Genomic DNA, 27,990 nt, shown 5'->3' with positions numbered 1-27,990 from the left:
CTACCGGGTCACGTCTCCTCCTTTGCGGGGCCCACAACCTCCCACGGGAGAGTGATGTTCAGGTGGTTGGGGTCCCCCCCCCATTTTGCTTTTGGAAGAAGAGGGTGCAAGACCCGAACCTGGGTTCACCGGCTCTGCGGCTGGTAATGATAGGCCAGCGTCTCTGCCTTTCTGCAAAAATGAATGTGGGAAAGTTCGTTCTTCCTCCATAAATCAAATTAGGTGAAAAATTACTAAAAGGACATCTCCATCATTCATGGGCAATTCCATAGCAACTGGTGCAAGACCACTTGGCTGAGCACTTCCCATTCATGGCAGGGAGGAGGGACCCGGACAGCGACGATCCCCACAGCCATGCAGATGCTGTTGGAGGCAATGGCAGGGAATGCTTGCCATGCCTTTGCAATATAGGTATGACTGCTCAGAAATGTGAGTTGTGGGGTTTTTTTTTTCACCACTGCAAGTTAGAAATCATCCTGCTGCTCACAGAAGGATTTGAACTTAACCTCCCCATTCATGCACAGAAAAAAGCAGGTCTCAGCACAGAAGCGCACGCTACATGAGCCTTGAATGTCTACCTTACCAGGCAAAAGGCTAATTTACACTGTGGACCTGCTCATGCCTTGGCACCTCTGCTTAAACTACCTGAAGGAGCCAGACAAATGCCAAATGTCATGACAGTCCTTGTAACCAAACCCCTTGCCCCAGCCTGCATTTTATGCAGCCTTTTGAGCAAATGTTACGCACTGTCTCCCCCACTTCCGGCCCAGAAAGACATTGTATTTCCATTATCCTAAGATTCAGTCTAGCTGCATCTCTTTTAGAGAGTCTCCTTCCATTCTCCAAATAGCGATAGCAGGTTTTAAATGTTCTCTCACACTAAGGGCAGGCAGGAGGGAAGACAAAAAGTTAGCAGCAGCAAAGCTCTCTGGATCCCGCTGGCCTGTAGCCTGTAGCTCCTACTGCTTCCCATCCAGGCAGTACTCCTCCCTGAAAATACAGTCTGTGACTGGAAAAAAAGTCTTGGCTAACTCAGTAAATGCCATCCTTTCCCACTAGAGCATCTGTTCAGCTAGGTCTCATCCTGCTGGGAGCCACGAGAAGTTAGTATGTCCCAGGGTGACCTGCAGGCTGCCACCCCCATGGCTCTGCCGGACGGCCCTGCCAGCTCATGGGCACAGCAGCTCCCGGCATCCAACTCTACCTCTTGGCATGCAGCAAGGCCTCCCACCGCACTGGCAGCACGTGCCAGGCCGTGACCTCTGGAGAGTGGGAATAACACAGGGGGCTTTTGTGGGTCACCCTTCTGGTGAAAGGAAGGCAACCGCATCATCATCTTCATTACATGCAAATTAAGCGTGACCTGTCACCTGCTAATGAGGTGCCAAGGCTGGCAAGGCAGTTGCAGAGTAGCTGGATGGCCAAGATGAGGGTTAGCCTCACAGCCAACACAACACCCTGGGTCTGGCACGGCTACAGAGAACGGGTGAGTCTGAAAAGGCTGGAGACATGGGAGATGCAACTGTGAGTTAGAAGGTTTTTGGGGACAGTGGAGAACAGGACAGGGTAGGGGCAGGGATCTGATTTTTTCCACTTCAAATTCCTCCTGTTATTATTCTCTTTGTTGCTCAGCTATGGGTCCAAATTCAATGTCAGAAATAAACAAGGACTTTGAAATACAAAACAGGAGTGGTTTCTGTTCTTTGGCAGGCAACACAAAATGGGGTTTATCCGGTGCTGCCTGGAAGCTGTACTAGTGCAAGGATTTTTCCTCCCCACCCTTCCTGCTCCTTGTTTTTGTTCCTCTTGTATCCCTCTTCCTCCCTTGCCTCTGGCCTAGGTACATGCATCCCAGAAACACAGTTTTACAGTTTAGCTCTTTATTGTGACACAAGATTTTTCAGTGTGTTTTGGAAATCACCCTTGTAGTAGAAAAATCTGCAGGGCAGACCAGAGATATGGCCGCAGTCGTCTGGGCCCTGCTGCGGGCTGGCCTCTGCGCCCCACCACCTCCAACTAGAGATCTTCAGAGATATGACAGCAGGGACAGGCTTTCCCAACTCACTTCTCAGTAGCTTTCTAGGAACTGATGGTTTGTCTTGTGTAAAATCCTCTTGGTGGAGAGGGAACGTGATGGCTAAGTCCTAGGAATCCTTCCTCGCTGAGCAGGCTGGTCTACAGGGACTGGCTCCTCAGCCAAGCCAAGTGGGGTGGCTTCAAGTGGTAAAGTCTGGCTCAAGGGGGCTCTTGCCCCTGAACTTGGAAGGGAAGTACAGCCTGGCAGCAGTCAGGGTGACTTGAGCCGACATGACCGGCAGCAAGCCTTTCTGTAGTACCAGTGAGAGCACAGCTTCACCTTCAGCACCAGCACGCAGTTGGCCGTCGCTTTGTCTTCACAGTCTTCTTCTGGGGAACAGAAGCACCCACAGAAGGGGTTAAAAAGCAGATGTGCTTCCCCAGCAGAGAGCTGGACAGAGCAAAGGGCTCCCAAGGGCTCCTCTCCCTCCCTGCCCTCCCAGACTTACCTGGTGCCTCTGTGGGACACGGCTGGAGTTGGCATGTCTGCCTGGCTTCTGGTTTGGAAGTGGGGTCACAGCCCTGAGCCAGCGTTTCCCCCTGGTAACACTTCACCTCACGGAGTCGCACACCAGCACCACATGTCTTGCTGCACTGTCGAGATTGAGAGAGAGGAAAGGGATTGTGAGAGGCATTTCTTTTATTTTTCTACAGTTCCGAAGTTTGTTCTTCCATGAAGCCTCCTGGTCCCTACTGTGGAGACTGTTCTTGAGGAGGTTTGCGTCAAATCCCACACTGATCTCAAACTTAGGCTCCCCTTTTGTTGCTGGAGGAGAGCCTCCCCGAGCCAGGGTTGAGGCAGAGCAAGGGAGGAGTTTGCTTTAATCTCTTTAATGCAACCTGGAATTGTTTTTGCTTTGAGGGTTGATGCTGTGATAGACGATGGAGAAAATGGCTGCTGTGAGCCAGGCCCAGCTTCCCTTGTCCTCCCATTCCCTGAACGCTCACCAGTTAAAATCAAGGGAAAGCAGTGAAACACAGAATATTGACTCCTGGCAGAGGAGGAGACACAGCTGCATCCTGTATGCCTGCAGTGTGGTGCATGCTCTTGCTTGAGGCAATAATCCACATGCTCTAAGGTTTTCTCCAGCTTGCATGTGTCAGTCCCTCCACCTGCTGCCTGGTCTGCAGAAGAGCAAAGCTCATGGTCCCATCCAGACCTAACAGAGCCCTCAGCAGAACAGGCTGCTAGAATGCCTCAGTGCAGGCTGTGCTCCACCAACCAGGGTTATGAGGCCTCCTCTCCCCCTTCACCACCACCCCGAGCCCTACCTGAGACCAGGAGGTAGTGAACCATGTTGAACATGGCCTCCTGAAACAGGCAGCTTGTTCCTCAGGTTTCTGAGAGGCTTCACAGCGCTTCTCAGGGTACTCCTTGTACACACCATTCTCCAGGCCTGCACACAAGACGACCCGGGTCTTCATCCCTCGCCCACAGCTGGCATCGCACTGGGAAAGAGAACATAACAGCCAGGTAACAAATGATGCTCGTCAGCTCTAGAGCTTCAAGTAAGATGGCATCCTGCTCAGAAGCAAGGTTATGCTTGTGCTAACACCAGTCTAACGGAGGTAGTACTGCCCAGGTCACAGGAGCAATGGGTGTCTGCAAAGGAGCTGAATTTCTTAGGGAGCGAGGACAGAAGCTGGTAATTAGTGTTTAGCTAGCACTAGCACTGGGAATGCCGAATTCACCTTGGCTGGCCTGGAGAGTAGCTACCACAAGGGACCCGGAGCAGTCAAGGTAAGACTACAAAAAGCTGTTTCTGTCTTATTTTATGTATATCTATGTTCTCAAAAACCATGTAACGTATTCATGTAGCAACCTACATCTTGGAGTACTGACAAGCTCTGCGTGGGCCCAAGGGGACCAAACTGGTGCACTGCAGGTGATTTGCGTGGACAAGTACTGCTGTGCCCAAAGCTATGCAGGCTTAGCTGGGGGGATTCACTCTCTCAGAACACCGCCAAGAGAAGCCATAGGAGCCAGGATCTGATTCTAGCTCAGCTATGCTCTCTGATGCCTATGGAGACAGTTGCCAGTTTGAGATTTCATTGCTTTGTGCCCTTCTTCACCACGGCAGGGCCAGCACAGCTGGCTTGCATTTGCCCTTAGTCATCCTGTGAACTTAAGAGCTGATCAGCTGAGAGAACACAGCAAAGGCAAAGAAGCTGGCACAGACAAAGGTGGGGAGCTCAGCTGGTCTTTCAGAGTTCAGGTGAGTTTAATAGCCTGGACAGAGCTGAAAAACTGCACTGCAGTATTGTGTGAGACTCACACCCTAGGCCAGAGCAAGAGAGGGTTACGGGACTGCCATGGGTCCCCATGTTTAACCAGTTTGTGCTTGTTACCAGTGCTGGAGGGAGACTCAGCTGAATGTAGTCAACAGCTATAAAGGGTAGTAAAATGAAAATAGAGGTTTAGCTATGGTTGGGGTGGGTGGGGCTTGGCTGCCTCTCTGGTTCCCTAGAAATCTTCTGCCTTAGTGCTTTGTGAATCCCTATTTTGCTCAAGACTTTAAAGACAAAGCCCAAACCTGACAACTGACTCAATGCATTCTTCTGGGCGCTCTGGGATTTGCATCAGCTTGTACTGGGAAGCCTGAAGCCTCTAGGCCTTGAGCAACAGAAGGGGAGTAAGTAGACTGGTAAGTGATTGTTTGGTAGAATGGGGCACCTGGACTGTGTTTCCTGGACTCTTAAGTTATGAAGCAAGCACAGAATCATGGCCTGGATGTGACTTCTAGGGCAGGGATCTGGGCTCTGGTTCAGGTTTACCTCTGGCTATTATTTAACAGAGATGAAGCTGGTTTTGTTGTGGCTTTCTCTTTAGTAGTGGAACCAAAATCTTGGGGGGTGAGTGCACATTCTGGACAAAGAGCTCTGCTGAGGTGTCTGCAACTGCCACCTGGCAGCCAGAGGTAGGAGAGGAGGAGGATTTCCTTAGGACACTGCTGCCCTCCAATGGAAGTCCCTGGGAAGGCAACAAACGCCACAAACTTTGGGGTCGTCTACAGGGGATGGGCGCGGACAAGCTGGGGTATTCATTATTCCTTCTCCTTTTAGAAAAGGAACTAGGATAAGGGTACAGCTCCATGGCTGGAGGTTGCAGCACACAACCTTGTTCTGCCAAGGGAGCCAGGCTCCCACCATCTCCTGTGGAATATGGGGTGGAAAGGAGGGCTGAGGACACAGGGCTGGGCTTGGCTTTACCTGGTCCCACTCCTGCTCCACCCAGTGTGCGGGGCAGTTCTTGTCTCCACACGGATGGACAGCCAGGGGCTTGGTGGCTGGGTCACACTGTGAGTTGGAGATCACCTTGCCCTCCAGGTTGCGACATGCGATGAAGCGGCTCATGCGTCCCTCACCACATGAACCTGAGCACTTGGAGGAATAAAGGGCATTTAGACACATCAGAAAGCAGGAAAGTGGAGGGGTCAGGGTCAGTGATGCCAGGAGACCTGAGTCCAGAGCCTAGCCCTGTCACTGGGACTGTGGCACTGGATCCCAAGGGTCTTTACGGGTACATCTGGTCAGGGGCTTCCATCCTCCAGGTGCTGTGAGCTTCCCAGATTATTGAATTAAGCTCACCTCACAGCTAACCAAAATTTACAGCACAGAGAGGCAAAAATATGGATTATTCTACTTTCTTTAGTTTAGCCTCTGCCAGAAGAAAGACACGAGAGAGCAGTAGCATGACTGCCCACCTGCTCCCTCCCGACAGCCCTGCACCCCCAGCATTGTGTGCAAGGAGAAGCAGACCCTCTGGACTCACCGGGCCCCAATCCGAAGCGGTCCAGCGGCGGTCGCAGGGTGGTCCTGTGCACACCTTCTCACTGCTGGGCTTCCGGGACTCGTCGCAGAGGGGTGCTTCCACCGAGCAGCGCACCTCCCGCTTCATTGTCCCCTGCGTGCCGCACCGGGCCAAACACTGCAATGACCATACAGTCAGCTCCGGAGCTCAGCAGCAGAGAACAAGGGGGACAAGCAAAGGCGAGGGAGGCAGCTATGCCTCCTCCCGTTTTCCCCCTGCTGCGCTAGGTGTGAGGGGAAGGGCCCCAGCAGGTTACAGAAAAAGGTGGGTCCGTCTCTATCTCTGCTGCTTATTTACTTTGGGTCCTAGAGCTCCAATGCTCCAAGATGCTGATGCCTGGACTGCTGGTCAAAGTCACTGGGCCACTGGCCCAGTCTCAGGCAGGCTGTAGAAAGTCAATCTAAGGGATTTCAGTTGGGTTTTCACTTCTCTGTATCTCCAAGCTACTGTTTCCCCATTCACCCTTAGTTAGATCCTCTGGAAGAGGGAGGCAAAGCTTCTCGCTGACAGGTCTTTCGTTTGGTCAACATCCTGCCTGAGAAGTGACCTTCAAAAAAATGTTTTGCAATGGCCTTTGTTTGCTGGGCAGTGCCAGAACAGGGGACCTATGGGTAAAGGCAATTTGTTTCCCCAGGATGCAGTTGGCCAGGGGCTTCCTCAGCACCCAACATCTGCCAGCCACCTTCCTCCAGGCCCCAGCCCAGCCCCAGCTGCTTACCTCTGGGAGCAAAGCTCCCCTGCTGCCTACCTCGGACCACTCAGAGAGCTCCCACTGGGGTCCACAGGCCTTGTTCTTGCAGGCTTTCCTCTCCATTGGCCTGGCCAGCCCAGCTGACTCACAGAGATCATCGTAAACAGAGCTGTCAAAGCCTGGAGCCAGCATCTTCCAGCAGCGCACAGTGCGGTACTGATAGCCCTCACCACAGGTCCTGGAGCATTCACTCCACCGGCTGGTCTCCCACCTCCATGAGCAGTCCCCAGGAGAGAAAGCACAGAGGAAAACCCAGGTAAGGGGAACAAGGGACATAGGGTGGCTGGGGAGTGCCTGCACGCCTGGGACTCCCTCGCCCAGTAGCTGCTGCTATGAATCTCCTCATCACGTATATGCCTTGTGTTAAAGCGATGCTGGTCTTGAAAGCCAACTTTGCCCTTAGCAGGCAACTTGGATAGCAAATTCCTTCCCTCTTTTTGCTTACGAGGGGATACAAGGGCTTAGCTGCTTAAGCATATCTTCCAGCCCAAAAATGGCTGTTTACTTTGAGCAGAAAATGATCCTTACCAAGGTATGCTGTCCCCGTGGACAGCTGATGTCATTTCCACTCACCTAGGCTGGCAATCTCTCCCTGTGCAAAATTCGTGAGTAGGTTCTGGTCGCATTAGGGCATCGCAGTAAGTTTCATCCACTTCCACTCCGTCGTACCGGACACACATAGCATATGAGGTGCTGATACCTGCTGGGCAATCAAGACCGTCTCTTGGTCAGGCTCCATCAGATCCAAAAGCCTCCTCCCACCATGATTAAATTACTGGAGTGCTCACTGCATCTGAAACTCTACCTGCCATTCTAAAAAATACCAGTATTCTCTCCATCAGCAGCCAAAAAAGGACCTCGTATCATCAGGCACTTGAAGCCAAACCTACCTGAAGTGCATGTGGAGCTGCAGGGGGCATAAGCTGAGACTTTCCACCGATACATGTCAGCCAAGCTGATGTCATCATGGCCCATGGGGCTTACATCAAACTCATTGCTGTGGAAAAAGGAGGTGGCGTGAGCTAAAAATGAAAAATTGCTCTAAACATAAAATAGTGAAATTCCTCCTTGCTGTCTTTGAAGATGGGAAGAAACCCAGTGTTTCTGCTCTCCATCTCCCCCACCTTGGGCAAGATGGACCACTGATGAACAGAGAGTGTAAAGCCTTGATCCACCTTCTGAATTCAACTAGCAAGGTTGTGGATAGCTGTGGATCAACATCCCTCTGAGAGGAGGCATCATTCACAGTGAGTCTTCTGTATATTATGGTCTTTCGACCATGCGGGTGCCCCCAGCTTCAGTCGTGCTATCACCTCGAGAGGTATGATGTTAAGTTGGAAAGGGGAGCTCAAACAAGGTCCCTCTTAGCATCATATAATGTGGTGGGGAGAGTTCACATGTGGCTTGCCAGTAATGTTTAAAAGTTGGCCCTCAGTCTCCTGCCAAATGTTTACTGAAGTTACAGAAGCTTATGTGCCCAGAGGAATGGGACAGAAGGGCCATGATGTGGTGGTAAATGTGTGTATGTGACATGCTATAGACTCCTGGCCTTCTTTACAATCACATCAGTGTTGGCCTTGCAGGTCCTTCAGCACCCATTTAAATGGATCCCTTAGAGGCAGGCGGACCTGAAATATGTTCTGGGAGCTCCATGTCAGGCCAGCTGTGACAATCAGTCTTTGGAGGACACCATTCGTCAAGCATCTACAGCAGCTGCCATGGATAGATACTGGTGAATAGGGACATCGAGGACAGCAGTGAGACTACCAGAGGATTGGCTTGACCCTCCCTCCCCAGATAACCATGCTCCTGTTTTGCCCAGGAAATCAAGTGCCACCTTTCAGTGCCAGGGGCTTGCAGAGGCTCTGCCTGGCTGATGTCCACAGTTGGGCCGGCACCTAGCAGAGGGCTCTCCACAGATGCCATCATGCTGTAGTTGGCCGCTTCGCCCTGACTCCCAGCAAAAGTCTCCACCTTCAAGTCCTCCAGTGAGTTCTTATGGGCCAACGCTTTGTGGAGGCCCTGTGGCCACCGGGCAGCTGTCTCGGTCCATAGCCCTGCCGTGGAGTTCCTTGGGGCCAGCCTGGCTGCCAGGTGCTGCAACTCCCTACAGAAGGCAGTGTTGTGCGGGTCTCGGTGACACAGTCGCCTGAAGAGACGAAGCCTGGAGGGTGCTATGCGGCTGTTCTCCGAGAGCTCGGATCTCCTCATGCTGTAGGGTACAGCTGTGCTGATGGAAATTTGATTGAACCTGAGAGCTGGAAGAAAAATACAGGGATGCTTTAAATATATTAGATGGCTTATACTTCAGCGTGTGGTATTTAACAAGGCAAAACCCATTCAGTATTTGGCCTCAGAATCATAAATTGCCACCAGGGTGCACCAACAGGCCTTAATTGCCCTGACCAACCTCATGCACACTCTCTGCCCATTGCTCTGGAGCTCCATTTAAGCTCAGGCCTGGGCCTTCAGTCCTGGCCTGAGCAATGTCGCAGGTGTACTTTGTTCCTGAATTGTTGTTTGGCTTTCCCAGATGGACCTCAGATTTGACATGTCACCTTGCTTTCAGTTGATGATCACTGGACTGTTGCCTTCACTACCCTGCTTGCCAAGCTCAGGTGCCGTGGGACTGCCCTGCCTGAGAGGGCACTGCCTGATCTGTATCGTGGCCACCCTCTCCCAGCTCCCCTGCCCTTACAGAGCTACTGGCCCGTGCTGCTTCTTCACAGTCTCCACCCTACTATTAATCAGCATTCCCTCCTGTCCGCCCTGACGGTAAAGCCACCTTAGATTTCAAGAAAACCGATGTGGGATGTCCACTTTCAACGAACAAAATGAGAGAGAAGGAAAAACAAAGCAACCAACCCAACTCTGTTTCTCCAACTGCTGCTGCTTCCTCATCCTCTTCCTCTCCTGTGTTTGCATGGTAGACCTGTCTTATCTGGTAGTCATACTTCTCCTTCTCTTCACCTTGTTCCCAGCCCCAGTCCTGAGTCTGACTGGTGGAGTTGGTTTGGAAGAAGTGTGGGTGGCCAAAACCTAAATCTTCATGCCCTTCTCTTAGAGGAAGCTGTTCACTGGTGTCATGTGGTGACAGGGAGAGCCACGTGGCATTGAAGTCCTGGGCAGCTCTGGAGTTGGCTGGAATGGGATGGTTCTGGCTGGTCTCTGGTAGGTGATGATACAGAGGTCTGTCTACAACAGGGGCTGCAGTTTGTAGAGGTGGTATCCGTGGTACAGTGTAGTCATAAGTTATGTGTGGCATTTTCCCATTAAAGTTATAGTACTGGAGGAAACAGAGAAAGAAAACAAAACCCTTTTCATTTTAAGGACATATATTTCCCAGAGACCTTTTCTAGCCACATCCATTTTGTGATGGATGTTAAGAGAAGACAGCATCCTCATAAACCTGAGGAAACGTCCTAAGACAGCATCTGGCTTCCTCAGCCACCTACACACTCAGGTTTGGCTTGGGAACCAGGTTAATATTCCCTTTGTCTGAGGGAGGTTTACAATTTTGGGACAGGCAAGACAGGGAAGCCTAAAACTAGCTCCTCACATACCATGGCATTCAGAGACTGGTTAGTGGGCCCATGAGCTATGATATACTCCAGCCCATCTGAGTTCAGGCTCGAGGGCCTCCGGTACTTGAAGATCGTGCCAGCTACCCTGAAGTTCTGGGGGTTGTCAATGGCAGAGTTGCCGTTGAAGAAGAAATGCCCGGATTCATCTGCGAGTGCTTCAAAGAGAGAGAGAAAAGGGATAAATGTTATACTCTGTGCAGAACACTGAGGCTGCACTGGCACTGAGGAGAGTAAAGAGCTCGTGACTGAAAAAAGCCTGATAGAAAAAGAACCGCAGGCCCTCCAGCATTCATTCTCTGCATCAGGTCAGATCAGCGGTGTTCGACGCCTGCTGCTTTCATTTCCCTCTCCAACAAGAGCACAAATGTCTTCACAACAGCGACCGCCCATAGTGAGCTTAGTTTCCACAGGTCCCTCCTGCTGCTAGCTGCTGGAGATGCAGTAGCCTTGGCTTATGGAGAGATGAAGTGCCCCTGTGCTAGCCTGGAGGAAACGCTCACAGATAGCTCTCTCGCAGCACAGATGGGAGTGCACAGAGCCCTCCTCCCAGGCAGCTGAACTGGGATCTCCACATCCATCCGGCTCCTCTGCTTACCTAGGATGTTTTCTGTTTTCCTGCGCTCAATGATGAGGATGTCCGTGGCACCGGCAGGGATGTTGGTGATGAACACATAACCTGAGGAACAGAACAGAGGGTGAGGAAACCCTGAGGACAGAATAAAAAGGTCTGGGTAGGAAAAGCAGCTTGTTGGACAAGTATGTATATAGGAGGGCAGCGCTGCGCTTCAGGGGCAGGACACTAAGGACATAAATGCATGTTGCACCAGTCTGTGAGCTCTAATCCCAGCTCCTCTCCGAAGTCCCATTACAGATCACCATTACAGGTCTCTCAGGCTCAGTCTGAGCACTGCTGAGTTTGGCATCAGGAAGGAACTGCACAAGTATAACAGCCTGGCTTTAGGTGTGTGGATGAATGTCCTCTCAAGCTCTTTCTGGCAAGAGCACAGAAAAAGCTTACTAGTGATCAGGGCTGATGCTGAACAGAGGATAGAAAAGACCACAGGTCCCCTCAGCTCCTGACTCAACAGAATTTGTCTCGGGAGTAGCATAAAAATTGACCTTTAAGAGCCTTCTTATTTCCTCCCCTTTAAAGTTGTGTGGTTTGGCAGCTTGTCTTTCCTGCTAGAAATGCAGGTCTTGTCCGTTCTGTAAGATTTTTATGAGGACTGTAATGGGAGGCCAAAACTGTACCTGTACTGCTAGAAGGGTTAGCACCATTACCCCTGCTCTGGAAAGAGGCCGGAGTGCTTTTCTAGTCTGGTGTCTGTAGAGAGCGAGGCAGGCTAGTGAAACAACAACAGTGTGAAATGATGTTCCAAAACATCCTTGAAACACAGTTAATTAATTATTAATGAGCATACCACAGTCTATTCCTTCTGTGGGTAGAGGAATGGGCCATGAGGTTGCAATGGATGAATCTCAGCCCAGTTTCAGAGGGACTGTCCCTCAGCTGTGCCAGCCATAGGACTGGGGAAAGCAGCAGACCCAGTGCAGGCTGAAACAAATGCTGTGATCCTCATTGTAGGAGCTTAAGTTTCAAATGAACACATAGCACAAATAAAAGAAGATTCATTGATCTCTTCACATTATCTGAGGTGGGCAAGATGCCAAAATCAATAGGAACAAATAGATCCCCAGCTGCTTCCTATTGTAAAGAGGTGAAGAGAAACCTTACCAGCCTAATATACAGCTTTTGATATACAGCACATCAAACCAATCTCCTCTGATGATTAGGTGAAAAGGACAAGATACAGGCATTTAAAGAGGGGTGGCACTCTTCAGCTCTTTCCACCAAGCAGCTGGGAAACTCCTACCCACATTCAAGCCAGTCACCCTTCATGCCAGTTGGTGGTAAGAAGTAGCAGGTGAAGTCTCTGGACTGTGGTAGCAGGGAGTACCTATCTGTGAGATTGCCTTTCGGAAGCTGCCCGAGACACGGTGGCAAGTGCTGCCGTCCCCTCCACACACCCTGCATCTGTCCATCGTCCGGGGTGAGTACAGGCTCCCATCGCACCCAACTGGCTGCAAAGAAGAATACAAGAGTGGGTTTCCTGGGGCCTGCTTATCTCCACAGGTCAGGGTCTTTTCAAGGAAATGCGATCACGCCTTTTTGGTGAGGTTCTCAGCAGGGGTCGGGGGGAATGTAGGTTTGCTTGGAGTGGAGTAATGAATGACTCCAACAGCAGCAGAAATTCACCTGTGTAACTTGTGACCATCTACATTGTGCTCCTGAACCTGAGGCAGGGGCTTGTGTGTGTAGGTGAATGGAGTAAGGCTCGGGTAAGCTGTTTTGGTTCCTTCTGTCTTTGTATTTAGGCCAATCCTTCTCACTGAAATAATGACATACAACATCACTCTCCAGATGTTGCATCAAGGGCAGGCCTTTCTGAGGTTGTAAGGCACCTCTCTGTAACACTATATACAACCACCCTTCATCCTTGCTGCATGAGGTGAAAAATCAAAAGGAAGATTTTTTAATTTTTTTTTTTTTTAATTGGATGACTATGTAAACAAACCTGCAATTCTAGTCTTCTCTGTGCTGGAAGTAAAGTGCTGTCACTCAGTGGGCACATGTGGATGTATATAATTCCCTTTGTGTGAACCTCTCTGCTCTCCTCTAGCCCACAGGCACTCAAGAGAGAATGTAATTACTCCGTGCCAGGCCTTGGTTTCAATTCCCTGGTGGAACCCCTGGCCTTGCAATGACCAGGAGGTCCAGTCATGCACTTACACTCCCAATTTCTGTACTACTTCCTCCCAGAGCCTCACCTCACACTTCCCATTGATGCAGACCCCTTGATAGGTCCTATCCTTGCAGGAGGTACCATCCTGTGCTCGGGCCATCAGCTGCCTCTCTCCACTCCGGGTGGTGCATTGGAGGTCACATGGCTTGTTGGAGATACTGGTGTAGTCATCTGAAGGGACGGAGGCAGAAAGTCACCAGGCAGGTCAAGGTGCTCAGAGATGGGCAGTGAGGAAGGGGACTTTCCTCTTATCCATACTGATGGTTTGATGTCACCTTGGATGTTCTTGCTGCTTGAGATGAGACCCCAAGGCTACAGATTTTGTAGTAGCAAATGGGTCATGGTATGAGGCTGCAGCTGGAGACCATGCCTAGCAGAAATACTTCCTGCTGGCAAACCCTCTTCCTTGCCATACCCTCTCCCCTTTGTGGTGACATCCCCTGTGCCAGCCATGGGAATCTGCATCAGCAGATCCCAGGCCACACATAAATACACCAGAGCGAGCAAGACCTGCAAGAGGGGTACTGAATGTGTGGGGCTGTGGCCAGCTACACCCCATTCAGCTGAGCAACTGAAGCTAGAGGTGCAGGTGTTCTATGTCCCCTTGGCAGCTAATGGAAAGAGGTTAATATCTTAGGTGAGCTCAATCTGGCCTCAAGGGACAACTGGGAACTCAAGTGAAGCAATCTGTCTCGCCTGTGCAGGGAACGGATGGGTATCCTGTTCAGAACAACCCACCACCACCCCAGTGGGAAGCATGCTGGGTGACAGAGGCAGCCAAAATGGTAGAAGGCACAAAGAGCGTGAACACCCACTCTGCCAAGATGACTGCTGGTTAGCCAAGACAACTCAGAGAAGCCTGTGTCCTGTCTGCCCACCAGTGCTTGCTGATGTAGGATCCAAAACAGGAGCAATGTGGTGAGAGAGGAGGCCTGGCTGGCTGGAGCGTTTCTGTGAAGAGACAGGGAATGATTTCTCCAAAGCAGGGAGGATAGGGGACCACTTCCAGACCAGCCAGGAGCATCCATCCCTCGTCCCCTGGGACCTTCCCCTTCTGTGTCTGAGAAGTTCCTGTGGGTGTTTTCTCACCCTGATCCTTTGTGTGAAGCTGTGAAAACCCACCTGGATAGAGGGGCATCCAGTGGTAGTAGCGCTTCCCAAAGGCTTTGGCATTGAAACTGGAGCACTGCTGCTGTTTGAAGCTTGCTGTGTTGGCTGGGCAGGGCTATGGAGGGAATAAATGTGATCAAAAGCTCCCTATGTTACAGCCATGGTTGTGACACCTGCTTGTCCCTGCTGCATCCTTGCAGGATGAAAATGCCCTGTCCACCCTGGAAGGAATCAGTGATGGACTCTGAGGTGCCGTAATACAGGCAGAAAGGCCAGGCCTCCATTGCCAAGGGTCCCTCAAAGAGCTGTATTTAACAGTCTTGCAAAAATTACTTCCAGCAAAGGGAAAAACATACTGGAAAAACTTCGTCCCTCCTCCCACCCCACAACAAATACGTTTTTATATCCTTTTCCCCCACCTCCCAGTCCCAGAGAGTAGAGACCACCTCCCACATCCTCAAAGGCAACCACCGTCAACCACTCTAGGAGTGTATCGTACCCCTCGTCTGCACTCCTCTGACGGACCAGTCACACCCTTGAGTGTTGGTGCTCTTGCAGCTCCAATTGTGATTCCCCCTCCCCTCAGTCCCACATGCCCCAGTAAGGACCAGTCAGTACTGGAAGTTGTTCTCACCTGCTGCTGGCACAGTTGGTAGTGCTTGGCTTGACCAGCGCACATGGTGCTATTTGTTCCCTGGGGCATCTGAAGCCTGCAAAGGAGAAAGAAAATGAACTGGAGGTCCGTGAAGTACTAAGGTATTGAGGATGATAGAGAAGTCAGGCCTGACTTAAGGGGGAGAAGCAAGGCAAGCATTGTATCAGAGCAAAGCTTACTGGACCTAGACTAGCCGACATCTCTAAAACACATTTTCAGTGCTTTTAGGTGGACAGTGATTTTAGTCTGCTCTTGTTTGGGGCAGGTTGAGCAGATGGGGAGCAACTGCAGTATCACCACCCCTGTGTCCCTTAACCTCTGAGCTCCAAAAGGGTTGATGTGACAAAAGGACAATAGACCCTGGTGATCCATCGCTCCCATGGAAGCACCTAGGATTTGCAGTGACCAGGTGATTTGATTTCAGGATTCACTGTGCAGTAGGCATAGAGATGGCACCTCTCAGGGGGACTGGCCACCTTAAAAGATTAGCAGGAAAGGCTTCGTGCAGATGATGGACTAAAACGACGGGAATTTCTTAACACTTGATGCTTTAGCTCTGGCCAGCAGGAGTTACCCAGGGAATACTGGAGTCCTTGACTGATGCAAGGGTGAAAAAATTCTTGAAAGCTGGGAAGATGTATGGAGAATGGCCAAGACCACAGATTAAGGCAATGTGGTCCGTGTAAAGATCAGCAGCAGACACTGTGTTAATGGCACTGGGAACTTAGGATGCACTGTGTAATGAAGAATCTTGTAGGCATGTTCAAGCTGGACTGGCTAGAAGTACTGCAGCTGTCCCTCTAGAGCAATGCTTTACATGATGTACATAAAGCCTAAATTTGCACCAAAAAGCTTGAAAACTGCCATCTCTTTAAGCTGAAGCAGAGGCTGCCTGCAGACTTGGGCAGAAATTGTTTCATGGGCATACCTGGCTCACACTTAAGCCATTCTCCTTAAAGCTGCAGAAACCTTTTGGCTGGATTTTATGATGTTGGGCTTTTTTTTTTTAAATTCAGACTTGATCCCTGGAGTAGAATGCCACAGCAAAGGCCTCTCCTCCCCAGCTGTGGAGTCAAGGATAGAGCAGATGTCAAATGGAGAGAAAAATCTCTCTTCTGGCAGCAGGCAAAGGGCAGAAGGGCTGTTCTGGCTGCCTGGGGTGTGGGACAGCCCTATGTTCCCTCCTGCCCTCTGTTTCTCATTGCTCTCCCATGATGGCCATGGTATGCTGGGGAGGAGGAGCAGTGGCAAAGACACTGGCAAGCCCAGTTAGTGGGGAGGCCACATCCAGATCCAGAAAGGTACTGCAGCACAACTGGATCCTCACCGTGCTGCCAACCAGCCCACATAAAAAGTTTTCTGCTGCAGGAGGGAGAGCGGGTTGAGGGCCCTAACTTGAGCTTCCTCCACTCAGGAGTGCATTCATGCAGAAGAGAAAGGGGCCGAGTGTGGGGTGGGCAGCCCGCGTGGGCTTGCTGTGCTGCAGGATGCCAGCTCTCATTAACATCTCAGGAGCCTGGAGTAGCAGGTTAGTGAGGTGCTGGAGGAGGAGGGCTTGGTGGCAAGGTGACCCCGAGGGGACAGCAGGAGTTCAGGCAGCTGAAGCTCCCCAGCTCTCCCCACTCCCACAAACCCAGCCCAACTGATACCAGGACTGTAGCAGCTGCAGGGGACAAATGTGGCTGTAGGGGACAAATGGAGATGCTGGCAGGTGACAGCCAGATAAATGACAGAGGGGAAAAAAACTTGCAAGCTCTGCAGTGAATAAAGAGGGGAAATTGCTGAGACGTGGCTGAGCTGGCTGCTGCCAGGAGTAAATCACGTCCCCATACGATGTCTGGGAATATGTACCCACATCCTTAGCACAGGAACTGGCTACAAATCAGGGTTAGGTTAGTCACAGCTGCCACAGTAAGCGAGGGTTTGCGAAGGAAAGGGGAAGAGGAATAGAACTAGCCTTCTCCAGCCCTCAACCCTGCCATCTTCAAGTCTCCCACAGACCCCAAAAGGGGACCAATCCCTTGCTCCCCATCAGACAAGCCAGGATGAGTGCATGATGTGTTCAGGGGGCCTGTCACCTGTCCCACTGTAGCGTGCTTCTCCCTTGTCAGCCCTCCCCACTGCTACCTGCTCACCCCCTACCCCACAGGCAACAGCCATCTTCCTTTCTGAGAGGCCACAGAAGAGGGAACGGCCGACCCTGCAAATCCAGGAGGTTTGGCCCCAAAATGCAGGTCAGGGGCTCCCCATTTCCCCTCTGCCACCGGAGACCTGGCCAAGCACTCAGGCTGGGACATGACTCACCTCTGTCGCAAGCAGTGCCTCTCCCGGGACATCACGCCTCCCCCACAGGACCGGGAGCAGGTGGACCAGGAGCTCCACTCTCCCCACCACTTGGTGACTTCTTCATCCCAGGGGCCAGCTCCATCTGCTGCCTCACTACTGTCCTGACAGAAACAGAGCATGGTTAGCTGGAGAACCTGGCTCTTCACTGCCTCAGGCAGAGAAGGGCCTTCCAAAATCAGCTCCCCCATGGACCGTGTTACCTGGATGCCTTCTAAATGGGCAGCACTGGGACAAGTGTGGCAGGATCAGGCCCCTATGGAGCCACACCGGGCTCACACATCTCAAAATTCATATTGTCCCTCCAAGACTGAGTTATGCATGGGAAGGAGGATGCCTCTGGGATCTCATGACACGATGCGGAGGAAGGCTGTCAGGCTGGACATGTGTGACAGCAACGCCAGCTGCAGCCTGACCCCACAGCATCACCCCCAGGCCGGGTCAGATAGAACAGCAGATCACAGCTCGTACTGCCCGCCTGGGTCTGATGCGCAGTCAGGAGAGAAGAGGAAGAGCTGTGGTGCTTGGCCGTGTGGAGGCCTGCTGGCAGGGAAGCTGCGGGTACGCATCTGTCACTCGCTGGAGCTGCATTGCAATGAATAAACTTCTCTTTGTGACTAAGTCAGCTCAGATCCAAGCTCCTCACCCTCCAACCCTCACAAAAGTAATTTCCAAGAGTGCTTCAGAACCAGAGCCTCCTGCAATTACAGTTGTCCCCTCTCCCCACGCACCCCACTATGCTCAGAGGAGGGTTGCTCCCTCTCCCAGCATGCCTTGCTGGGGCTGAGCCTTTAAATTTGGCAAACCTGAGGTCTTTTGGCCCCAGTGTGGTCAGTGCAGCAGGCTGCTGTTGGCTGTGCCTCCCCAGTTCCCAGCAGGTAAGAGATTCTGTGTTTTAGCTGGGTTGTTTTTTTTGACTTGCAATATTTTCCTGCTTAGTGTCTGATGGTCTAAAAGCTCCTAGCGATTTTGGCAAACTAGCCTGTGCAGAAACTAATTTGCTGTTTACTGAAATACAGCTGTGAGTAGTGTTGAATGCAGCGATGAGTTTAACACATGACAGTGACTGGAAGTGATTTATCCAGCTGAAAATGGTGATGGTGTTTCAGTCTTAGTAGATGAAAATGAATAATTTCTGTGCATGTAAAATATGTTAAAGTAAGGGCTCAGGGAAGTTGTATCAGTGCTACTATTAGCAAAACCTGCTGGTTTGTGGCAGTGGCCGATAGTCCTGTTGCAAAGAACTGGTCTGCAATGCATAATTGATGGATGTGAAAGAAAACTCATCAGGGTTTGCTCATCACTAAATGTGCTCTGTTCACCATTTTGGTTGACTATCTCTGGGCTTTATGCTCTTTCATGGTGTAATAAAGCCAAAGTGTTCTTCATCTTGTAGTGCAATTCCTGCTTGAAAACTTGTTGTTTCTAGACTGTCTGCCAACAGAACATCCTCTGGGCAGAGGAGATGCAGCTGGTTTTATGCAAATGTTTTCAAGTTGTAATTTAGTGTTGTTGAAATGCACATAGTGCTGCCTCTTGGTGATAGCCAGAGCATGTTGAAAGTAACCTACTCTGCTGCAAAAAAGCAGCACGTTACCTGATGCTTTACTCTCTAGTGATTACAATAGTTGATTTCAAAAACAACACAACAAAACTCTTTGCTGTACTTAGATGTTCTGGTTGGAGCTGACTTGCCTGACAGGGACCAAATGCTGTGGCCAGCAGCTGAGTTGCTCAAGAGAAAACCAAAATTTAAAAGAAACAGACACGTTTTCAAAAATACCTTTTTCTCTTCTTCCAAATGATCATCTCAACCTATTTCCTACGAGAATTCTTGTCTGACTGTACATTAGCAGACTGTAAATGGAAATGCTGACTACGTAGCTTCCACATTTACAAAGGAAAGAAACCAAAGGTCTCTTATTGTAAGGTATGTTCAGCTAAAATCTTTCCCTGACCCCTTCTATGCTTCTCTGTGATAAGCATCTCAAGGCCTGTGGTGGAAGAGCTCTTCACAACTTCCAGGAAGGAGAATGCCAATGATTTATCTGGTGTCTGTGCGGAGAGCTCAGCGCAATACAGATTCTCCCATAGCTGAGGTAATAATCAAAGCTGGTGTCCTACCACTTCACTGAGTAGTTATATGAGGCGCATGGACTGCCTGGAGGGAAAGCATGTTGTCCAAAAGCTGCAATATTTAAATAGCTTTTCCCCAGGTGGCAATAAAAACCTGTTAGCTGTAACCTACAAGATAGTCCTGCTCCAGAGATCTTACAATCCAAATAGGTGAGATGGGACAGAAGGGAAATGAGCGAAGGGAAGTAAAATAGCCTGTTCTACTGACCTACCCCTGGATATGAAAAAGATTTTGTGTATTTGGAGTGGTGGAAAGTTGCAGGCTCCTTTTCAAGGTTACTGCTGTTGGGTGTTTTGCCTGGATGCAAGGAGACTTGGCATGTGGTGGCAGAGCTGAGGTTTGGGAAAGATCAGCATCTCTGCCTTTGTGCACCTCTTTCTACGGTTAGAATAGGATACGTTTCTCTCTGCACTGCAACTTTCAGGAATGACAGGAGCCCAAATGAAGATTTATTGAAGAATGCTAGTCAAAGAGCCTTTTTTTTTTTTTTTTAAATAAAATTTGTTCTCCTATATCCATAAGCCCTGTTCCTGCTTCCTCTCTGCACTGGAGGAATCAATCACTTTTTAAGTAGATTGATTTGGCTCTCAGGTTTTCCATGACCAAGCTCCCTTGCCAGTCCTTGCCTAGGAGTGCTTATTTCCTTGTGTAAGCAAGAACAATGCTGAGCTGTCCCCTTGGCCAGTGAGACTTATGGCATGACTGCATCTGAGTCCTAGGCCTGGTGACATGGAGGGGGAACTTCAGGTACTGAGAGCTGGGGCAGCTGTTTCCAATCTGTGCTGAATTTATTATATTGTCAGAAATAAATCTGCATTAACCATGACACACAAACGGTTCTTGTTTTTAATTAGAGATACTTGCATTTTCCAAATTTCCAGATAATAAATTAAGGGCTGTGGGACAGGCTCCAGATTAGATTAGCTCCTAGCTTTAGTTTCCCAAGCCCCTCAGCAAATCCCAAGTTACCTTTTGGCCGAGTGAATCCCCTCCCGCCTCTTCCTTGCAGAAGGAGAAAACAAAGGGGCTCTACAACAACTCTTTCGCACTCTTCTGGTTATAGGAGATGCTGGAGCTGCTCTAACTTGCACTCTGCTGTAGAATTGCAGAAACAGAGCAGGCTAGAAACGCCAGAGCAGGAGATGCGCATAGGTGCAGCCTTTATAAGGCTGGCTCTGCCTGGGCTTGGGTGAGGGCTCTGGCTAAAGAAGCCAAGATGGTCTGTTACAATTCCTTAGGTGATGAGAAATATCAGGCCTAGAATTTACATCTGTAGAAAATATTGACCACATTCCAGTTCAGACAGGTGTTCTCCACAAGAATTTCCCTGGAGGTGTTTGTGGCTTGGCATGGGGTCATTATATAGCTCCAGTTCTTCCTCTCTGAGGCTAGCCAAGTTATTTCTGTGCCTCTGCACCTATACTGGAGGCCATGCCACTGGATAGGTGAGGGCTGTCCTCCTGTCCCCTTCTTGGGGGGGGGGGGGGGGCGGCGGCGGCAGAGCTTTGAACCCCAACCTGCAGGGAACTTTTTCGGGATAAAATATCTGTCTCCGGATTTGCCAATATCAATGACAGAAACATCAGTCTCTAAGCCAGCATCACTGAAAGCTTTTTCTGTCTAACCGAAAACCCAGCAGCTGCTTCCCCGCTTCCCTCTGCCAAACAAAGGCTGCCACAAACAAAATGCTTCAGCCCTGCAAAGACGGGTGGGCCTGGATTGACATCCTATCAGATTTCCAGGCAGTCTTTCTGAAGAGCTGAAAGGGATAAAATAAATTCTCTGCTGACTCTCTGTCATGCCCTGGATCAGCTCTGAGCAACGCTGGGCTTCCCAGAAACCTGGGAGTAACTGCAATTACCCTGCCGGTGGCCCAGTCTCCTGGGTTGCTTATTGTTGTGCCTAATCTTGAGATTCATTAGAGCCTGGGTCCTGGAAAAAAGCTGTCTGGGAAGAGAGACCACAAACATGCCTGTCTAGTTCCCTTAATAGAGGAGCTTGGAGGGGGGGCAGGCTCTCTGTTGCAGCCCAGCATGCCTTAAGGGCTGGCCCACCACTGAAGGGCACAGTAGCTGTCGTAAACTGTTCTGCTCAACCCTGTCTGAGCTTATAAGACTGCTAGAAACAGCAGCTGAAAATGAAATAAATTCTTCACAGACCTTTTCTGAGGCCATTAACTGCATGTCCTCTACCAAAAATTTCCACGATCCCTTTACTTAAGGGCTTCTCTCTACAGCAAACCACACTACTTAACTGAAATACTAAATAGCTTCAGATGTCTCAATGCCTGGAATGGATGTCAGATTATTATCTGGAAATGAATGATCTTGTTCAACTCCCCTGGTTTGGGTTCCCCATGTCATTCTCTGACTAAAGCTGTGGTGACAGACTCTACCACAGCCCTGAAAAAAACACAATAGCATTTGCAATTATGCCTTGATGTTTAACAAAAGAATTGGTGTTTGTGTAAAGCTATTTCTCATCCTGTCATTATTCTATCCTATTTGGAGAGACTAGACAGTTTGTATGAGAGATTCAATGTTGGAAGCGGACACAAAACCAAATTTTCCTTAGAAAAGTTGAAACAGTATTTGAGAAGGAGTTTTCCATGAGGGGAAGGTATCCTGAGGTAAAATGAGCAATGCAGAATAATTTTTACAGGATCAGGAAGAACACTAATCCGGGTAAAAATGGTAGCTTGCTAAAGACGTGATACTGCAGCAGATAAGTAACAGAAATCTGGACATATAATAAGGCGCAGATGAGAAGCAGATTAGAAAACCAGTGAACAGAAGCCAGTGGAGAACTATCAAGCACTGTTTGTAATCCTGCCATGACAGAAAGTTCACAGGCAAGTGCTGTACGTCATTACGAAATACTTGATCCAAGTCAGTTAGGTCATTCCCTTCTAGGGGGATATTAAAGCAATTATTCTGGGGCAAGCCGGTAGAAAGGATGGAAATCTGTGAAGGGGAAGAAGGGAATAACAGGCAGTGTGCATGAGAGGCATCTCTATCATCAGGTTTTTCACAGACATTGAATGCAGTTAGCCCCATGCAGGAAGGAATATGCTTACCCTGTCTACAGACTGAGGCTTTCTGTGACACTCTTTGTATAACCATGTTATACATAGAAAACGGGACAGCAAGAAGAACTGGAAGTTAATCCCCTAATGACCATTTTGTGCACTGCCTTGCAGCAGAGACAGCAATCAATACTAGCAACCACGTCTGCCAGGCCAACTCACACCACGCAGTCCTTGATCAGAGTGCTCTGTGGGGATCTCCTGGAGTAAGAGTCCTCGGGGCAGACCTGGCAACAGCGCTGGTGTGCATTTGTCCTGGGGAGGGCTCCCAGCCCCAGATGCCCTCATCTTAGGTGCTATACAAACACAGCTGCCTGGGGCAGGGAGAAGCATGAGTGGCCAAGGCTTGTGTACACATGTTGATGGAGGATTCCATCCAGGTCAGTCCTAAAGGAAGGACTTCACATCTCTTTCGCTTGACCCAGCTTGCTCTGCCTGAAGCTTCTCTCTAACTTAACCCTGCAGTTAAGCGATAAACAGAACAGGCAGTGGATGTGTGTGAAGGTAAAAAGAAAAGTGGAACTGAGACACTTCAGCTTTAAAATTAAGACAACCCCAGCACAGGAGATGCTACTGCTCCTCAAACCTGGGTTATCTGCAGTAAAGCTGTGGTGTCTGGTCTTCTCTGTGTTTAAGATAGCTCTGGTGAGATTGCTTCACCCCAGCCATGGAAGTCTGAGGTGCGCGTAGGGTGGGAAACACAACCCAAAACCCTCTTCCTTTAGCAAGAGCAGAATCCCTTTAGCAGCAAAGAAATCCAGCCAGGTTCCCCTCAGTGAAACGGGCGCGCCGAGCCACAATGCACGCAGTGACCCATGAAGGCAGAGGCACAGCCGGAGCCCTGTGAAGCCGGTATTTCTGCCTCCCCTGCTGCAATAATGGGGGTGATTGTCCCAGGCTAGGCCTTGGGAAGGAGAAGGGGACTGGCAGAGGGGTTTCAGTGCTGCTGTGAAACAAGTGCCACGAGGAGGGCCAGGCTGAGGAGGTCCTTTGTGGAGGAGAGCAGAGATGAGGGGAGTGTGGGGCTTCGATGCCCAGACGTGCACCCCACAGTTAGCGGAGAAAGCAGCTGCCTAAACCCGTGCCTGGGGTGGTGGGAGGGAGAGGGAAGAGGAAAATCGGTTCGTTTTCAGCCCTAAACTGGAGTCAACCCTCTGCTAGGGATGAACGTGGGGGGCAGCCTCGGGCAAACCCCCAACCAGGGAAAGGCCCTGCTCCCCCACGGTCCTTCTGGTGATGCTGGGAAACCTCCTCAGGCGTCCACGCCACCACCCCCCCGCCGGCCTTTTGTTGGTGCCAGGCGGCTGGGGGGTGGGCAAAGTGTCTGGTCCTCGGGGTAAATCGGGGGGGGGGGGGAGAGACATGACAAAACCCCCTTTTCAAGCACCTCAAGACTGAGGGAGGGCAGCGGGGTCCAGGCTATACCCTGCAAGAACCACAAACCCGCGGGGATGGGCGAGGGGCCGCCGCCGCCCCGAGGCGACCACCCGCTCCCTACCCCTGCCCCGCGCAGGCCCGCAGCGGCCAGGACCGGCCCGCCAGCTCGGAGCGCCCCTCCTGGCCGCGGCTCCCTGAGGGGAGGGCGGGAGGGAAGGAAGGAAGGAGAGAGGGAAGGCTCCGCCGCCGCGAGCCCACCCGCCGCCGCTTACCTTAGCGCCGAGGGGGGCGGCGGCGCTGAGGAGAAGGAGGAGGAAGAGGAGGAGGAAGAAGCGGAGGCGGCGGCGGGGAGCGGCGGCCATGCCGCGCTGCTGCTGCTGCTGCAGCCGCCGCGGAGGAGGCGGCGAGGCGGCCCACCAGCGGCGGTAGCAGGAGCAGCCGCCGCCGGAGCGCGGGCCGGCATGGCTGAGGGAGTTAATGACTTTACAACCTGCCGGGTGGCGGGCGGCGACCCGCGGCGCGGCCGCTCGGCGGGGGATGGGGCTGGGCTGGGTTGTGCTGGGGGTGGGGGGGCCGGGCGCTCCTCAGGCCCCGCCGCCCCGGGGCTCGGCCCCAGCGTCCCGCCTGCGAGCTGTGGGGCAGGAGGGGGGGGGGCGGGCAGCCTGAGCCTGCCCCCTCGTACCGCCCTGCCCGCCGCCGGTCCCAGCGCCCGGCCCTTCGTGACTGTCTCTCGCCGCTTTTTGGAGCTCGTTCGCAGCGTCCCTGGGCAGCGGCGTGACGCGACGAGCGGTGCCTGCTGAGCCCACCGGGGTCTCGGACACCCGGGCAACCCCCCCCCCCCCCTCGCTGCTAAGCGAAGCCCTCCGTTCGTTCCCTCCGTTCGTTTCCTCTTGCACAAGAAACGTTTGCTAGCCGATTCGTCTTTCCTGCCCTTCCTGGGCAAGCTCCGTTTCTGAGTGCATCCCTTTTGGTGGCCCTGGAGGGGCTGGAGGGCAGCCCTCCGTCCTTGGGGAGGGAAGCATCACCCAGGACGTGGGGAGCTGCCCTTGCTGGCGCGGTAGATGAATTGTGCCCACATGGCGAGCCAGCCCGATGACCTGGCAACTAGATCCTCTCTTAGTAAGGACTCGGAGGCCCCAGTTCGCAGCCACGGTTTGTTAAGTCACATCCCAAAGCCCAGCTTAAGTCTCACGTGAAAGTTGTTCCCCACCACCTCAGTTCATGCATCCTGTCTTTATGTGTTAATTGCAAAAAGCACACTGCAAAATCAGACCGCTTGGGACTTATTTGCAGCAGTCTGCTCGCTGCTTGAGGCCTTCTCAGAAGATGCGAAGGCACCTCAGAAGCCCCCCCGAGACCTTCCAGGCTAAAGAAATTTGTCGATCCCTATCTCCAGGTGCTGCTTCCAGGCTGGCACACTGAGACAGTCAACTGCACCACTTGAAGAGGAATGAATTTGCTTGCTGGTACCTTCCCCCCCTTCCTTCTGGATCCCCCCCTGCTGTGCTTGTGATCAGAAGGCAGCTCTTGGCGAGAGGCTGCGAGTCCCTGTGCCAGCACCCCTCAGCCCTCCCGGGAGCCGGCTGCTGTGAGCCATGGATAGAGGCTGTGCAAAAATGGCATCAGGTGTCCCCAGCCTGGGGCGGGCGTCTGGGGAGCAGCAGTTTCTGCCTGCCAGATGTGCTGTAATTAGTGTGGGAAGGTGATCCCAGTCCTCTGCACCTCTCCCCCACCAAGGGTTTCAGCCTCAAGGTGGAGGGAGGGGAGAGGAATGATGGAGGGGTGTCAGCAGGGGGGAGCGACAGGGGACTCCTGATCAAAGCTGTTTGCTAGCAGGCAGGGGGCAAGGGGAGGAGGGGGCCATCTGCTCCTGACCCATCCAGAGAAAATCAGGATGAGGAACGTTGACAAATAACATGGTTGTGCCATGAGCTGTTTTCTACAAAGGCGGGGCGGGGCGGGGGGGAAGCTTCAGAGTCAATTTTTGGCTTTCCTGCCCTGGTGCAGCCCTGTGTAATGTTCCTCTGGAGCCAGCTCCTGCCCTGCAGATAAGCAAAGCTGCGGAGAGGCACAGGGGTGGGGGAGAGGCTGTGCCCAAGAAGAAAAGGAGGGCTGGCTCCAGCTGAGCAAGGGAGTCGGTAGTAGTGTGGGTCTCACAAGAGTTTCAGTGCATCTGATCTTCTTCAGCCCCTCTCAAAACCAGTGTCTGAGCCGGAGCCCTGGGGGGCAGAAACAGTCTGTTGAGTGCCGCTCGGTGCAGAGATGATTTGGGGAGGGGGGACCTGCGTGTGAGGCACTTAGGAAGCGTGACGGGGCAAATCCAGGCGGCCTGCGATGCTCTCCCCTCCAGGGCCCCTCCGTGCCCCCTCTCTCCTGACCTTTCTTGCTAGTCCTGCTCTCATCCTGCAAGCACAACTCCTGAGCCTCTTCTGGTCACAGGGGTGATGCAAGTGCGGTGTGGAAGGCAGCAAGACAATGCTAAAATGCTGCTTGCCGTTTTACATCCTGAGTTTTAGCAGTGTGGTTGTTTTCTTGACGTTCAGGGGAGATTTGGAATACTCTCAGTCACTGTGGGAGCAAGGGTATGGGAGAGAAAAGTTCCCTCATAGTCTTGAGACCCCTCCAGGCAGCCAGTGTAGGGAAAGGTTTGATAGTGCTATTGAACCAATTAATAAATTTGAAACCTTGTTAATAAAACCATCACCAGTTACCACAACCAGCTTCCAGTCTTGTAATCATTTGTAATCAACGTCTCCCAATTTGTATGGTTTTTTTCCTGCTGTCTTTATTTAGACAATAAAGAAAAGTTGCCACTTTCTAACTGGGCCAACCAGTTCTGCTGTGGTCTGTATTACGTGCATGAGCAGGCTGAGCTCCGCACGTGCAGCAGCTCTTTGTGGTTTTGCGTTCAGCCCTACAATTACGAGGGGCTTTTCCCCAGTTGCTTCCCAGTTTCATGTGCTTTGTTAACAGAAAGTAGGTCTGTAATACCACCAGGGAATGTTTAAAAGGTTCACAAAGGTTGAGGGTCTCTTCTTTATTAGCATCCAAGCACCAGAGCCACGTGGTTTCATCCTAACAGTCTCTCCATAACCAGAATTGAGCTGGGGCCAGCCACAGTGGTTTGTTGTAGGTGCCAGCCATGTTCGGACACGTGGGCTGCTTAGGGGGACTGATTCACACTCGTCCCCTGCCCTCTGGAAGTTGCCTAGGATTATTTCAACCTTTTGTTTCATGGAACTGTTTCTCTGAAAAGCTTCCCAACACAGTCGGGAGGGGGTTCAAAGTGTATTGTCTCTGGAAAGGAGGGGTTTGTGGCTGCTATTGCAGCAGGTCCTGCAGGACTGGAGTAGACCATCCTCTAACATGACCTGAAGGGATTTATTCTGCTCATAACTCACTTGCAGATGTCACAGGTGGCAGCCATCTTCCCGTGGGCAAAGTTCTGAGATAGTAATTATAGAGGCTGAGAGTTTAGAAAAATGCATGAGAGACTGGCCTGGAGTGTAAAGGTCTTTGGACACCTCTTAATTTCGCTGTGTGTGAGTTTTCCTCCCATTGACCAAGCTGCTGGAGGGAGCCTGTCTTTGATAGCAGTCTTGAGGGATGTTGCACTGGGTTTTTAGTCCATCCCAGTAACTCAGCTGGCTTTACCTGGTGCTTGTCCCAGCAGAGATGCCCCTTCCTGGCCCCTGGAGCAGAAACAAGAACTGGACATTGCTCTCCCTGTGAGGAGGACCCTGTGTGGTCCAAGGCTCCCCTCTGCAGATACAAGCTCTGACCAGGGAAATGGCCGGTCCTTCTTTCGACCGTTCTGAGCAGCTCCAAGAGTTCAGTTCTGTTAACAGAGAAAACAGTGGCTTCATTCAGCTCAAGCTGTAACTGTGGGAAAAGGCCAGGTCTGCTCCTCTGTGGAGTTTACCATGACCAGAAACTGCTTTCCAGAGATGTCTGAGTGGTCCCTGGGCTGCCGGGGCAGAGGATGGAGCAGACCTCAAAGGAGGTATGGTGTGGGGAGGCTGTTTCTACCCCTCATGTCTATCCATGCTGCTGCCTCTGCTCTGGCTCTGAGAGGATCCTCAGCTCTTGAGTGCCCTCGCGAGGGATCTGCAGAGCCTTCTCCTCGGCCTGAGTGTAACTGCACAGTCCGGCCAAGATGGGGAGAGAGGCCAGTGGGAGGTCTGCTTATGGCTTTGCCCCCTCCCTGTGCAGGGAACACACTTGCAAACTGTATTCTTCGAGCCTTTTCATTGCAGG

The 27,990-nt window shown here is 51.5% G+C and overlaps 1 protein-coding gene across 7 annotated transcripts; it reads right to left on the bottom strand.

The window, feature by feature from the left end:
* Positions 1–1,879: 1,879 nt before the first annotated feature.
* On the bottom strand, positions 1,880–24,260 carry LOC142035904 (ADAMTS-like protein 2). Of its 7 annotated transcripts, none has more exons than XR_012651988.1 (18): positions 24,006–24,260; positions 17,096–17,233; positions 14,771–14,846; positions 14,149–14,251; positions 13,052–13,197; positions 12,181–12,304; positions 10,818–10,898; positions 10,202–10,377; positions 9,504–9,924; positions 8,476–8,896; positions 7,529–7,635; positions 7,212–7,341; positions 6,636–6,849; positions 5,849–6,004; positions 5,287–5,457; positions 3,349–3,525; positions 2,526–2,665; positions 1,880–2,406 (listed from the first exon to the last, which is right to left on the bottom strand). XR_012651988.1 is itself a non-coding variant. In XM_075038552.1 (18 exons), exons 1-18 carry the CDS (start codon positions 24,194–24,196, stop codon positions 2,288–2,290), a joined length of 3,096 nt encoding a protein of 1,031 aa, XP_074894653.1. In that variant the 5' UTR covers positions 24,197–24,259; the 3' UTR covers positions 1,880–2,287. The 7 variants fall into 7 exon arrangements, 5 of the variants coding, with proteins under 5 accessions (XP_074894653.1, XP_074894654.1, XP_074894655.1 ...); XM_075038552.1 differs by having other exon boundaries at positions 2,526–2,670; positions 24,006–24,259; XM_075038553.1 differs by having other exon boundaries at positions 2,526–2,670; positions 7,212–7,338; positions 24,006–24,259.
* Positions 24,261–27,990: the final 3,730 nt, after the last annotated feature.

This window comes from Buteo buteo, chromosome 10 (genome assembly GCF_964188355.1).
Source record: "Buteo buteo chromosome 10, bButBut1.hap1.1, whole genome shotgun sequence".
NCBI lineage: Eukaryota > Metazoa > Chordata > Aves > Accipitriformes > Accipitridae > Buteo > Buteo buteo.
This window is presented reverse-complemented; position numbering and strand designations above follow the sequence as displayed.